Source organism: Pteropus alecto, unplaced genomic scaffold (assembly GCF_000325575.1).
Source record: "Pteropus alecto unplaced genomic scaffold, ASM32557v1 scaffold214, whole genome shotgun sequence".
Lineage (NCBI taxonomy): Eukaryota > Metazoa > Chordata > Mammalia > Chiroptera > Pteropodidae > Pteropus > Pteropus alecto.
The window spans coordinates 1,154,303-1,169,154 of NW_006435787.1; the positions used below are offsets into that span (position 1 = coordinate 1,154,303).

The window sequence follows — 14,852 nt, forward strand, 5'->3', positions numbered from 1 at the left end:
GCGAGCGCGGGGCCGGGCGCTGGCTCTGAGCTTGTGTTTCTCCCGTGTTTCCAGCTGAGGCCGTTGGCCGGGCAGTTCCCCCTTCCCAGCTCTGACGCTCGTGGCTCTGGCGGTTGGGAAGCATCGCTCTAGGAATGTCACTTAGAGACACCCTAATTCGCAGAGAGACACGGGGACAGGGAGCCACAGCGCGGTACGGCCAACCCGGCCCGAGCACGAGCGTGGGGTCAGGACGGAGTCATGCGACACGCGGTTTGCTTCTCTTTGCCTTCGACTGCAAACTGCTCCTAACTTGACCCGAAGCCTCAGCCCCCGGGGGAGGTTGAGTTTGCCGCGTAGGAAATGCAGGGAGAGACGACCAGAAAGAAGCCCTCCCCTCCCCCAGCGCTCCCTGGCCAGCAAGTCCCCTCCCCGCGGTGGAAAGCGGCTTGTCCGTCACAGCTTAGCGCAGGCTGGGGTCAGGAGATGAAGGGAAGGGAACGTGGAAGGGCGTTCTCGTTTGTCTCTGTCCTTGGCGTCTTGGAGGATTGTGGGGGACAGAGAAGGAAGCAGGAGGATTCTGTTCCTGTCTGGGTGTCGGCCTGGGGTGGGCGGTCACACCGGGAAGGGTCAGCGTCACGGGCTTGCTGACCCCGTGCAGCGCACCGCAGTTCTTGAGGCCGAGCAGAGCACTGGGGCCAGGGAGACCCCACGGCCGGCTGGGCCCACAGGCCTGGCACCAGGAGGGGACCAGGAGGGGACATGGGCCCGCCTGTGATGTTGCCGTGGTGGGGGGAGCTGGCCTATTGCAGCTGGGTGGACACCAGGGCCCAGACTCGGGGGCCAGCGGCCAGCTGGGCAGAGGCGGGCCCGGAGAGACGCGGCACTCGGGGCTCTGCTTTGCCCCGTCCAGGGTCCCTGCCCAGGCTTCGAAGGTGGAGATGGAAGTAGCAAGTGGCCTTGGTCATTACCCAGTTACCATAGGATGCTGGGGACCCTGTGCCTGAAGACCTGAACCCCAGTGACGAGGTCGCAGGGCCCTCCCTTCCTCTCTTCCCTTGGCTCCTAAGGGGAGGGGACGAGGTGGGAAGGAGAAACCAGGAGCCCTCCCAGTGAGGGACCGCCGTGCCACCTAAAGGGACTGGTGACATGTGGGATCAGTGATTTAATCTGGACTGGGTATCGTCCCTGCCAGCCTGGGGGGCCGATGAGGAGCACAGACGAGAGGAAGACAGATAAGTGGGTCCCATCCCCCCAGACTCGTGCGTCCCAGTGTGAATTAAGTGCTGCGGGCCCCGCGCTCGGTTTATTTACGAATCAGAGATGGCGTCTTCGGGGCGTGCTCACTACACTTGAGTCGTGAGCAAAGTGGTAACTTCAGACGGCAAACCAGACACCGTACGTTTCTTCAAGCTCCATTGTTACAGCTGAAGTGTTTCTCACTGTCCCCGGCCGTGCGGCGGTGACGTTTGTCTGCGGAGGCTTCCTGGGGAGCAGCCCCTGGGCGTGCGGGGTCGGCCGGCTGGAGGCCGGTTTGGGAGGTGCCACGGGAGGGAGAAGGGAGAACACATTCTTGGCATCCAGACTGCGGCGCTCCCGGAAACCGCCCCCGGCCTCCGGGCGCCCGCTCCGCCGCTCTGTGAATCCGTCCAGGACCGCACAGTGCTCCCAGCTGCGCAGGGGCGCCTTCCGCGGGCACACCAGCCCCGGGGCCAGCCTCCCCTGAGTGTGCCCCCCATCTCGCTAGAGACGCGCAGCGCTGGGCTCCAGCCAGCCTGTGCCAGCACGGCCAGGCTGTCTGGGGTGGATGGATGAGGAAGGGAAATTCCAGAGCAGGTCGGCGCACGACGACCACGTCCCTCCACCCAGATGCCCGCTGTCCGCTGTGCTTCCCGCGTGACCGTGGACGGAGCCAGGCCCCTCTGGGCTTGGTTTCTGCCCGTGCGGACGGAGGCGTGGTGCTGTCGCCAGGGTTCTGTGAGAAGGGCTGGGCCGTGCGGGGAAGTGCTCGCCGGCCAGCGGCGGGCGGTCACCATCGCCAGGAAGACCGATGGTGGGACACCCTGTACCACACGGGAGCCAGGGCGGAGCCAGCATCTGGCGGGGGCGGGGCGGCGCGGCGCAGCGGTGTCTGCCACAGGGACACTTGTCCTCTGAGGCTGGCGGTGAGCGGAGTTTCGTTAACGTCTTCTGAGAAGCCATCAAGGACCAGAATTCTGTGAACCGCACCAATTTCTTCACGAACTGTGGTTCCAGCTGGCTGTTATTTTCAGACGACTTCGCCGTCTGGGGACCCGTCACCCGCAGTATGAGGTGGCACTGATCAGAGTGTCCCAGCCACCCCCACCGCAGATCGGGGGCCCGGCTCATTTTCTTAGCCTGGAAGGACTTCGTGCAGGAGCTTGGCCTTGGTCTTGGGGACACATCTGTGGTGACAGTGGCCCCTGTGGGCCCCCCGCCTGTCACTCTTGCATCTACGTTCATGGTTCTTTTTTAGATGTGAAAAATGAATTGAGAATCCTTTTAGTCTTTCCTTTCTATTAAAAAATATAAAACCAAGTAGAGGTAAAACCATGTTCAGCCTGCTCCCTTGGAACATTTGCATCTGAGATGATCAGTGTTTCTTTCTCTGCAGTAAAATGGCGCGGGTGGGTCGGGCTCGCCGCGGGTGGGTCGGGCTCGCCGCGGCCAGTGAGGGCGTGACTGTCGCGAGGCCGTTGGTGACACGAGGGAACTGGACTTTACGAAGGTGTCCTCTACGTCCTGTCACGCGGCACGCGTGGTCGTGCGGTCGCCTCGCCCCTGGTTCCCAAGGACGTCACGTGTGCCGTGGCACTCCTTGCCTTAACACGGGCGCGTCCTATCTTTCACGCGGTGGCTGCTTCCGGAGAAGACAGCACTCTCCGCCAGTGTCCCTGCCCCCGACCGAAGGGGCGTGCGGGGACTCGACTGTCGGGAGACTCGCAGACCCCGCTTCCTCTTCGCTGTCTGCCTGCCCCGGCCGGCGACCCGGGTCTCGCAGAGGGGACCCCGGTGCCTCCGCCTCGGTTCGCCCTCGTGCATGTGGCTCACGCCGCTGGCTCCCTGAGGGGGGCGGAAGTGGAGGCAGCGTCTCGGCCCGAGGGGGAGCTGGGGGGAAGCGTTTCCGGGCCTGATTTGTGGGGAGCCCTCGGCCCAGCCATTCCTCCAGGTCCCCGTGTTTTCTGATTCGGAACATGGTGGTGCCGGGTTGTCCCTGGAGCTTCCCCGGGTGGACGGTGGCCTCCCACGTCTGACGCCCCCCTTCTCGGGACGCAGGCCGGACGGTCATCTTCACGACACACCACCTGGACGAGGCGGAGGCGCTGAGTGACTGTGTCGCCGTCTTGCAGCAGGGCGGGCTCCGGGTCTGCGGCCCTCCGGCCCAGCTGACCGAGGCCTACGGCCAGGGGCTCAGCCTGACGCTCACCAGACAGGTAAGGGGCATGCGCAGGCGCCGTCCTCCCCGGGGCGGGGGACGAGCCGTGGCCGTGACGCACAAGGGACCCGGATGGACCGAAGAGCGTGACTGATCTCGCCGGGCCGCGACCGCGTGGGTCTCGGGAGCTGGGGGGACGGGACGCCTGGTTTCCGCACAGGACTCCGGGTCTCGGCACACGAGGGGAGAGGGCGCAGCCGAGGGGGAAGTGGGTGGCGGTGACTGGTGCGTGGAGCGGGGTCGAGGGCTGGCAAGGGGCCCCCGACCACGGGCTCCAGTGGTCAGGATGGCTGGGCACTGGCGAGGAGTCCGCGGGGACGGGAGCGGCCGTGGCGGCGTGGGCGGTGGCCTCCGTGTGCAGAGGCGCAGGTACCACGCTCACCCCATGGGGCCGAGCGTGAGCTGGGTGCACTGTGACTGCAGACGGCTCGGGCCGGGGCAGGGCTGACGGACGGGCCGTGGGGCTGCCCCGAGCGTCTGCCCAGGCAGCGCCACCTTCCTCTGAGACTGTCCCTCCACCGAGGAGCCTAAGCTCCCATGGGGCAGGCTTCGCGGTCGGGCCCAGCGGCGGAGCGCCTGCTCAGAGGCCCCGCCTGGGCCACGCAGCTCGTCCCGGGTCAGCTGGGCGCCGGCGGAGCGGCTCTGGGGTCGGAGTCGGGTGAGGGCCGGCGCTTCCTCTCCGACGCGGGGCGCGTGTCTTGCTGTCCTGACGTGGCCCCTTTTCTCTCTGTGTGGGAACCCTCGCCTCCCTTCGGAGACCTGCCCCCACATCCTGCAGTCCCATCTCTGGGCCGGAGTCCCCTCCTGAGCCCCCAGGCACGTGGGGCGCCTCGCGGTGCTGGCTCCTGGACAGACCCAGTAACCGCGCGGGGCGTGCGGGCAGCACCCCGATCTGCGTTTAAAGGGGAAAAGGCAATGCCTGTCACGTGAACGGCGTTCCTCGGTTGTGCTGCTTTGAATCAGAATTTCAAAGTAAACCGCTGACAGACACGTGTGAACGCGGTGGATGTGTGTTTGGTGTTCGGACCACGTCCCTCACTGTCCCCCCCTTTTTCGACAGCCTTCTGTTCCGGGGGCCGACGACGCGAAGGACACTGCCCGCATCACGTCCCTGATTCAGACCTACGTCCCGCACGCGGTTCTCAAGCGTGGCGGTGAGCGCGAGCTGAGCTACGCCGTCCCCCGGGGGGCCGGCCGCGCCCGCGTCCAGGGGCTCTTCCAGGCCCTGGAGCAGAACCTGTGTCACCTGCGCCTGGCGGGCTGCGGCGTCTCCGACACCTCGCTGGAAGAGGTACTGGGGCTCACGCGCGCATGTCACCCACGCTCTGCCACGTGCCACGTGGTGACGAGAGGCGGGCGGGGCGGGAGCGGGCGGCGGACACCGTGCATTTTTAATTTCCAAGTTCTGGTTGGTGCCGCACGGCGTGAGCCAACACGGGGGCCGGCACAGTGGGCGGCGGCCGCGTGCTCCACGTGAAGCGAGTGCGTTGGTGCTCGGGGACGTTGGTCTCTAGTGTGGCACTGGTGGCCGTGCCCCGGGTCCCAGCAGTAGGTGGTGGGCTGGCAGCGTTCCCTCCCCGGGGCGTGTCCCTCTCCGCCGTGACCTCCTGCTCCGGGAGGCTGGTGGGAGGCCGGGCACATGGCCGCTGCTGCCCCAGCTGACCCCAGGTCCGCTGTCCTCTCCGGGGACAGAGTGATCGACATCCCCAGTGTGGCTCTTGCGTGGAGCACACAGAGCCAGAGGCCAGCACGCTCCGGACAGGGGAGACATGGTCCCCAGATGAGGGCCAGCCGCTGGGCTCGGTGCCTGGAAACGGGTGTCATTCAATCCATGGTTTCGTTAAATTATACAATATTTCCAAACCGGTCAGTGGCCTTGAGATCGAACCGTGTATTTTCCCAGTTTTATCGGTACGTTGCATTGCGCTAGTTGGAGGCGGACAACCTGAGTGTCTGACATACGGTTACCACGGCAAGTTCAGTCATTACCGTCACCTCGTAGGATTATTCATTTTTTCTTGTGATGAGAACTTTTAAAATCTGTTCCCTTAGCTGCTTTCACAAAGCAGCAGAGTTCTGTCCACGACAGCCCCGCCCGTCCACCGCACCCTGGGACCGACGCTCCTGCCGCGGGGGGGACATTTTCTCGTCCTCGTCCACACGAAACAGCGTTTCCCCATTCTGAGCATCTAAGATTCTTATGAGGATTCGGCTTCAAGTAGAACTAGTGATTTAGAGTCTTGCGAGAGGATATGTATCAGGAAACAGAGATCATATGAAAACTCTGTGGAACTTGCACCCCAAACCCGGTGATGCGGCCACCTTTCCTCAGATGTCCCTTCGTCAGAGCGTGGGGCATGGCCTGTCCGGATGTCACGGCGCCGTGGACACTGGCGAGAGGAGCTGTAGGGCCGCCAACTGCTTCCGCGGAGCCGGGGGACGGCAGCCCGGGGCGGCGAGGCTGAGCCCCTGCGTCGAGGACCCGGCCTCTGAAGGACGCAGCATCAGCGTCCTGCGGCTTCTGGGAAGCGTGTTCCTCTGGTGACAGGGACATCGCCTCGTGTTCGCAGAGCCTCGGGACGGGCGCCTGCAGTTCGGACGAGCTGACACTAGAGGGCGCTCGTCGCTCTCGCCCGCAGGCCTTGTGTCCACCTTCCACCGCGGGGTGGCGGGACTGCTGGTGACCCCGACACTCGCTGTTGGTGACCCCGACACTTGCCGCCGTGATCTGGGAGACCGCGGAGAGAAAAGCTCCGCTCGTGGCCCAGCAGGCCTGCGCACGCGCGCACGCCGGTCTGGTTGGGAGAGCAGGAAGCGGGTTCGAGAGGTGGGGACGCGGTTGCTGGCGACAAGGACTCGGCCCTGCCGTGGAGGCATGCTCGGAATTCGCAACTGCCTTTCGGCGTTGAGAAGCCCGTTTAGGAGGAGGAGCCGGGGAGGTCTGTGCTCAGCCTGGTGCCGGCCGCCGGCCATCTTCCTGGCGTCACCCCGCAGAGTGCACGGGCGCCTGTCACGCTGGGGCTCTGAGCCGCCCCTCCGGTGGGCGGAGGCGCTGGGCCCTCTGCCACGGCCGCTGCTGCCGTAGGGGGCTTTTTGCAGGAGCCGATCGCCCCCGCCCTTCAGCTGTGCCCAGCGTCACGGTAGGGGTGCCCTGCCACCTCTCCGGCGTCCCTGCAGCCTGCCGTGTGGCCTGAGGGCGGCAGCACCCCGGCCACCACGCCCCCCTCTGTCTTGGCTCTGGGCTGCTGTCCAGCCTTGGCCGGCCGGGGCCTGGCCCCTGGGTCTGGACGAGTAGAGCCTGGGCTCCGCGTGGAGCACCAGCCGAGCAGTGACTCCAGGGACGTCTTAAGCAGACCACTGTGGGTGGCGGGTGCAGGCCCTGCAGCCCGCGGAGAAGCCGAGTGTGGGGCTCACGGGTGACGCCCCGCGTTGCCTGCATCTGTCCGAGTCTCTAAGTCGCTGACACAGTGAGTCCCTCTGGAGGGGGACTGGACACGCTATTTACTGGACGCCGCCTTGCCCCGCCCACCGGCTGCGGGCCTGATCAGCCTCCGCCGGTGTCGGTGTCCGGAGGCCCCCGTGTCCTGTGAGCAGCTCTACGGCCAGCTTGCTGGGACTAGGTGGCCCTAGACTTACGCCGGTTGCACGAATGACTCGATGAAGTATGACATGTTTGGTGAATATGTTAAAGCGACCTTGTTGGTAATGAAGGCAAGAGAAAAATCTGCAGGTGGAGAGGAACACAGAATAATATAAAACTCTTTTTTCATTTTCAAAAAGGTGTTCCTGATGCTTTTGCAAGATCCCAAAAAGCAGCCTGACGTTGCCCCGGGCTCTGGGTGGGAGCCGCAGAGCCCCCCACCCGCGGAGCTGGCCCCCGGCCAAGGTGAGTACACGGGGCCCCCTGACTCCTCTGTGAGAGGGAGGTGCCCACCCCGCCTTCAAGACTCATGATCTAAGGCAGACAGACAGACACCGAAGACGGTGACGGGTGACGGGTGGAAAGGAGACAGTCCAGAGGCAGGAAGCTCAGGGTCCTCTCCTGCCCCGAGCCAAGCAACGGCGTGTCTGCGGGACAGCCTCGCCTTTTCCCAAGGACGATCGATGTCATGCGTTCTGCGAGCAGTTTCTCCGTGTGCCGATTAGAGCGAGGAGACGGTGCGTCTCGTCTTACCGGTGTCGCAGACGGCCGGTCCGGCCTGCGTCCCCTCTGTGTAATCTTCATTCGTCAGGGGACACGTGGCTTGCTCCACCTTTCGACTGTGTGGACAAGGGGGTGCAGCACTTCCTTTGTGCAGTGTGCCCTGAGGAACGGCCGGGTCATACGGTGCGCTTGGTTTCCTGAGGACTCGCCACACAGGCTCCAGGTGACCGCGGGGACCTCCATCGCTGCCGCTGTGCTCAGAGTCCCGTTTCTCCGCGTTCTCGCCGGCGCTGGCTGCCGCTGTGCTCCCGGGATCACTGCCGTTTAGTTGCGTGTTGAGTGGTATCTCGTTGTGGTTTCGAATCGATGTTCCTAGTAACTAATGATGTTGAGCATCTTTTCAGGGGTTTAACGTCCACTTATTTTCTTATATCTTCTTTGGAGAACTATGTATTCGAGTCTTCTGATCATTTTTAAAATAGACTTTATTGTTTAAAGCACTTGTAGGTTCACAGCAAAACTGAGCAGAACACAGAGAGTTTTCACCTACCCATGGCCTCCCCCGTGTCCAAACTCTCCGACCACGATCCCCAGGACCCGGCGGGCACATTTGATACAATCGATGAACCCCCGTGTCACGAACATCACCCGGCGTCCCCCGTGTACGTTAGAGTTCACTCTTGGCGTTGTATACTCTGTGGGTTTTGAGACGGGTGATGACAGGTGTCGCCAGAATAATTCCATGGCTCTGAAAAGCTCCTGCGCTCTGCCCGTCACCCCTCGGCCCCCCAACCCCTAGAACCGCCTTCCCCGTTTGGTTTTCTTTTGTTGCCGGGTTGTAGGAGTTCTTCATATTTTTTCTGGGTATCAGTGTCTTATCAGATATGTGACGTGGAAATGTTTTCTCGCATTCCATCCATATTAAATGCACAGATTTTTTAATTTTTATTTGTTTAATTTTGATGAAGTCCAACTTACCTATTTTTTAATTTGTGTTTTTGGTGTCACATTCAGGGAACAGAGATCATCGATCTATGTGTAATTGTATATCCAAGGCTTTCTTCACATTGGGAGTTTTCTGCCATATTCCTTCAAATAACCTGTCTCACCTTTTCTCTTATTCTGAGGCTCCCATAATGCATGCATTAGTTTTTTTCATAGTGTCTCCTAAGCTCGTAGGCTCTGTTCATTTTTCTTTATTTTTTCCTTCATATTGCTTTTCTGACCTGAAAATTTCAAGCAGCTCTCTCTAAGGTAACTGACTCTTTCTTCTGCCTACTTGAGTTTGTGAGTGAACTTCTCTACTGAATTTTCAATTCAGTTACTATATTTTTCAGCTCCAGAAATTTCTATTTTTTAAAATATAATTTCTCTCCCTTTGTTGATATTTTATTTGGTTCATTATTATTTTTCTGATTTACTTTTATTCTTTGTATGTGTTTTCCTTTAGCTCTTTGAACACATCTGAAATAGTTGTTTTAAAATTTTTACTTCAAAATTTAGCAGGTCCGTGTGTGTTTCCTCAAAGACTCTTTCTGGAGATTATTTTAGTCCTTTAAATAGGCTGTTTCCTTTTTTTTGTGTGCTTTGTTTTGCGTGTGATTATTTGTCGAAATTGGACTTTTGAAAAGCAGCCGCTTCTCTCCATCTTCACGGACTAGTGAGTGGAAAACATTTACTACTCAGAGGCAGGAAGCTCAGGGTCCTCTCCTGCCCCGAGCCAAGCAACGGCGTGTCTGCGGGACAGCCTCGCCTTTAAGGACGATCGATGTCATGCGTTCTGCGAGCAGTTTCTCCGTGTGCCGATTAGAGCGAGGAGACGGTGCGTCTCGTCTTACCGGTGTCGCAGACGGCCGGTCCGGCCTGCGTCCCCTCTGTGTAATCTTCATTCGTCAGGGGACACGTGGCTTGCTCCACCTTTCGACTGTGTGGACAAGGGGGTGCAGCACTTCCTTTGTGCAGTGTGCCCTGAGGAACGGCCGGGTCATACGGTGCGCTTGGTTTCCTGAGGACTCGCCACACAGGCTCCAGGTGACCGCGGGGACCTCCATCGCTGCCGCTGTGCTCAGAGTCCCGTTTCTCCGCGTTCTCGCCGGCGCTGGCTGCCGCTGTGCTCCCGGGATCACTGCCGTTTAGTTGCGTGTTGAGTGGTATCTCGTTGTGGTTTCGAATCGATGTTCCTAGTAACTAATGATGTTGAGCATCTTTTCAGGGGTTTAACGTCCACTTATTTTCTTATATCTTCTTTGGAGAACTATGTATTCGAGTCTTCTGATCATTTTTAAAATAGACTTTATTGTTTAAAGCACTTGTAGGTTCACAGCAAAACTGAGCAGAACACAGAGAGTTTTCACCTACCCATGGCCTCCCACGTGTCCAAACTCTCCGACCACGATCCCCAGGACCCGGCGGGCACATTTGATACAATCGATGAACCCCCGTGTCACGAACATCACCCGGCGTCCCCCGTGTACGTTAGAGTTCACTCTTGGCGTTGTATACTCTGTGGGTTTTGAGACGGGTGATGACAGGTGTCGCCAGAATAATTCCATGGCTCTGAAAAGCTCCTGCGCTCTGCCCGTCACCCCTCGGCCCCCCAACCCCTAGAACCGCCTTCCCCGTTTGGTTTTCTTTTGTTGCCGGGTTGTAGGAGTTCTTCATATTTTTTCTGGGTATCAGTGTCTTATCAGATATGTGACGTGGAAATGTTTTCTCGCATTCCATCCATATTAAATGCACAGATTTTTTAATTTTTATTTGTTTAATTTTGATGAAGTCCAACTTACCTATTTTTTAATTTGTGTTTTTGGTGTCACATTCAGGGAACAGAGATCATCGATCTATGTGTAATTGTATATCCAAGGCTTTCTTCACATTGGGAGTTTTCTGCCATATTCCTTCAAATAACCTGTCTCACCTTTTCTCTTATTCTGAGGCTCCCATAATGCATGCATTAGTTTTTTCATAGTGTCTCCTGTGAAAAAGCTCGTAGGCCCTGTTCATTTTTCTTTATTTTTTCCTTCATTTTGCTTTTCTGACCCGAAAATTTCAAGCAGCTCTCTCTAAGGTAACTGACTCTTTCTTCTGCCTACATGAGTTTGTGAGTGAACTTCTCTACTGAACTTCCAATTCAGTTACTATATTTTTCAGCTCCAGAATTTCTATTTTTTTTAAATATAATTTCTCTCCCTTTGTTGATATTTTATTTGGTTCATTATTATTTTTCTGATTTACTTTTATTCTTTGTATGTGTTTTCCTTTAGCTCTTTGAACACATCTGAAATAGTTGTTTTAAAATTTTTACTTCAAAATTTAGCAGGTCCGTGTGTGTTTCCTCAAAGACTCTTTCTGGAGATTATTTTAGTCCTTTAAATAGGCTGTTTCCTTTTTTTTGTGTGCTTTGTTTTGCGTGTGATTATTTGTCGAAATTGGACTTTTGAAAAGCAGCCGCTTCTCTCCATCTTCACGGACTAGTGAGTGGAAAACATTTCCTAATCGGCGGACCCTGAGCCCTGAGGTCAGCCCAGTGTCCTGGGCACGCGTTCTGTTTCCCGTTTCTCCTGGCTTCTTTTAAATGGCCGAATTTCCCAAAGAGGCTCAGCTGGCTGCTGCTTCGGGTGTCGGGTGTTCCAGTGCAGTCCCCTACGCGTGACATCTGCCCTGGGCATCCCGCAGTCCCCTGCAGTCTTCGGGTTCTGCCCTCTGCTGCTTCCAGTTGGGATCCAAACCCTGTCATTGTTCTCGTCTGGGCCCCAGGTCGGTGAAACGGACACGAGTCCCTCAGGCAGCCCGCAGCCGGGCGGACTCTGCTCCTCCCTCTGTGAGAAAGGGACTTAGAAAGGACAGGCCAATTGTGACTAAAAATGCCATGACATTTCCTACTGTTCTGAATGTGGGTTTTTGTTTTTGTTTTTGACTGGGAGTTTGCCCCGTAGCTGCAGATCTTCGGCTGGCTCCCGGAGCGCCTGTGACATCATGTTAGGCGGCTTGTGGTCGTCGGCCGAGTGTTTCCGTGGGGAGGGAGGGCCGGGAGCGCCCCGGCCTGCCACGTCGCCGATGCCATGCCGTCACCTTTTCTTAAAGGGCTATTTTTGTGACCGAATACTCTCATCTTTTTGAGGTTTTGGCAAAAGGTTGGACAGTTACACACTTAGCCTTCTCTTCTGCCCTGTTATCAGTAGCTTTTTGTGATTTTTAGCGCCTTAAAAAAACCTTGAGATGCTGAGAGTTTTAAAAATGATCGATTCCTGTTTTCTGGTTAACATTTCTTTCCTTAGTTCATCCCCCCCCACCCTCATTTCACTGGAGGCATCAGGAAGAGGGCAGCACCTTCAGCTCTTCGCTGGAAAATCTCTTTAGCTAAACACCCACCTTTACTGCTTACAAGTTCTGCTTTCCACGTGACGGGCGGAGACAGTTTTGCTGTTTTCCACCTGTGCCTGACGGGGTGTCTGTCCCTCATGCACGTGCTGACACCGCCCTCCTGCCTCCGAGCACGTGGCCGCGTCCTCATAGCCCAGGCCTCTGGGAGCCGCCAGTGCCGGGGGTTTAGGCGTTCCATGCCGCGTCCGCACAGCTCTCTGCGTTTTGTCTGCTCCCCGATTCCCAAGCGTTCTCGCGGTTCACGTCACCATCATGGCAGGCTCCGTTTCCATCGCCACTAACAAATTAGCACCGATTGAGCAGATCAGCACATAGCTGTCTGTCATCTTAATGTTTCTGTGTTCAGGAGCCCGGCTCAGCTGACCGGGTTCTGCGCCCAGGGCCCCACGTGGCTGGACAGTGGCGCCATCTGCCACGTGTTCTTCCCGGAGCCCTTGAGGGCCTCCTCCCGGCTCCTCCCGCCTCCTCCCAGCTCCTCCAGGCTCCTCCCAGCTCCTCCCGGCTCCTCCAGGCTCCTCCCGGCTCCTCCCACCTCCTCCTGACTCCTCCTGACTCCTCCGCGACTCCTCCAGGCTCCTCCCGGCTCCTCCCACCTCCTCCTGACTCCTCCTGACTCCTCCGGGCTCCTCCCGGTTCCTCCCAGCTCCTCCCGCCTCCTCCAGACTCCTCCCGGCTCCTCCAGGCTCCTCCCGGCTTCTCCCGCCTCCTCCTGACTCCTCCAGGCTCCTCCCGGCTCCTCCCGCCTCCTCCTGACTCCTCCAGGCTCCTCCCGGCTCCTCCCGGCTCCTCCTGCCTCCTCCCGGCTCCTCCCGGCTCCTCCTGCCTCCTCCTGGCTCCTCCCAGCTCCTCCCGCATCCTCCCAGCTTCTCCAGGCTCCTCCCAGCTCCTCCAGGCTCTCCCCAGCGATGCCTCCGTTCCCAATGCTGCTACAAACCACTCACCTTTCAAAAGAGCTGTTTCTCCAAAGACGTCAAAGTCCTTCCGGGACTTTGAACTCAGTCTCTGCTGTCTTGGCTGCGTTTTGGTTGGGTTTTTAAGGCAAATCAGTGAAACACATGTCCTGTAAGCTCGCTCTCCTTGTACAGCACTTCGTGTCAGATGTTCTGGACTGCTTTAGAAGGAGCTGCCAGGGACAGCCATGGGCACGGCTGGCCGCTGCGCCCAGGGCGTCCTGTGGACGCGGGTCCGGGGTGCGGTCCATGGGCACCCACTCCGGCCAGTGTTCCCCGCCATTTGGAGATTTTCATGGTGTCCCAGGTCATCTGAGAGGGAGCTGGCGAGATGACCAGAGATCGGTGACACGGGGCTCCACTCTGCCTCCCGACCCTCTGCGCCCTGATCCGCCTGGAAGGAGGGAGGCCTGGCCTGCCGAGCCGCGTGGGCTTGGGGGGCTGCGGACAGAGCTGGAGACACGCGGCCCCTCTCCGCCGGGGGGCCTGGACTGGCGGGGGCACTGGGGGCAGGGGCTGGGGTGGCAGGGACCTGGCCGTGAGCGGGTGTCACCGGGAAGGGCTGCGTGGGGACCGGGAGACGGGCGCTGGAGGACGGGCCAGTGCCCCCCTCGGCTCCCCGCCGGCCTCTGTCAGGGCCCGGGGGGCATCGGCGCCTTGCTGTTCCCTTTGCTCGGGATTTGCTCCGACGCCGTGGGCTTCGCTGCAGCCGACGAGCGCAGACGCAGGTCCCGCCTCCTCGTCCTTCCGCGTTTGCTGCCACCGCGAGATGCAAGAGCCACAGAGCGGCCCTGGCCTGCCATCCGCTGTCACCACACGTCCTGTCATCGAGAACATTCCGGAGAGTCCTTCTTTAGTGTGCAGTCATTCAGTGCTCAGAGCTGCCCCTGGCTCACCCATACGTGGTGGTGGGAGTCACAGAATCACGGGGTGCTGGGACCCTAAGTGACTCAGGCCGCATCTTCCTGTCCCTGCAGATGGCGCTTCTGCCGAGACCCTGCCCGCCCGGGGCGGCCGGCTGCTGCTCAGCCAGATGTGCGCCCTCCTGACCAGGCGGCTCTGCCACACGCGCCGGGCCTGGAAGGCCACCCTCGCGGGCCTGCTGCTGCCCGTCCTCTTCGTGGCCTTGGCCATGGGCCTGTTCATGGTCAGGCCTTTGGCCATCGACTTCCCTCCCCTCAAACTGACTCCTGGCCATTACGAGAGGGCCGAAACTTACTTTTTCAGGTAAGATACCTGTAAGAACGTCAGCCGTGCGTGAGCGTCCGTGTCCGGCGTCGGCCTAGGTGTGTGGGAGCTTCCCTCGGGTCCCCAACTCCACTGAAGACGGGGTCCCCTCTGGGTACTTCCACGGCCGCCTGAATATTTAAAACGTTTTGTGTTGTATGCCATGGGAGAGATGGCGCTTTCGGATAAATAGTTCTGGGGGTTGGGCTGTCACGGTGTTTGCGTCCTCAGTCGACACACAGTTGCAGCTCTGCGGACAGTTGTCCTCAGCAGAAAGACAAGACGAATCGGGTGTGGCGAGCGCACCTTCCTTTTCCATTAAAATCGTTTGTCTCCGAGAGGTCAGAGGTCAGGGGGGACCAACGCTGGGAAACCAAAGCCTTGGGCAGAGGTGAAGGATGAGGCGACGCTGTCGGCTCCAGGGTCGTGTCGCGTCCCAACTGGGTCAGCGAACGGTGTGTGAGATCCTCCCGCGTCTCCTCCGCTGTCCCAAGCCTGGGCCCTTCGCTCCGGGTGGTTCGGTCCAGTGACAAGGCTGAGAAGGAGCCACGGCTCAGACCTGGGGCGACATCGTCAGGGCCCCTGCGGGGGTCGGAGAGGCGGCGAGGAGCCCCGTGAGGGGATTAGAGGGGCAGCAAAGGGCTGCCCTGTGGGGGGCGGTGCCACCATGGCAGCCTCCCGCCCCCAGACGGCGCAGTGGCCGGACTGGGGG

General features: G+C 59.3%; 1 protein-coding gene across 1 annotated transcript in view; it reads left to right on the top strand.

The window, feature by feature from the left end:
* The window catches only part of ABCA13 (ATP binding cassette subfamily A member 13), a 147,718-nt gene that overhangs the window by 83,241 nt on the left and 49,625 nt on the right, over positions 1-14,852 (top strand). Inside the window, exons 37-40 of the mRNA XM_025046516.1 lie at positions 3,277-3,434; positions 4,497-4,727; positions 7,217-7,322; positions 13,891-14,140. Coding sequence (XP_024902284.1) covers positions 3,277-3,434; positions 4,497-4,727; positions 7,217-7,322; positions 13,891-14,140 — 745 coding nt within the window. The remainder of the gene's footprint in view (positions 1-3,276; positions 3,435-4,496; positions 4,728-7,216; positions 7,323-13,890; positions 14,141-14,852) is intronic.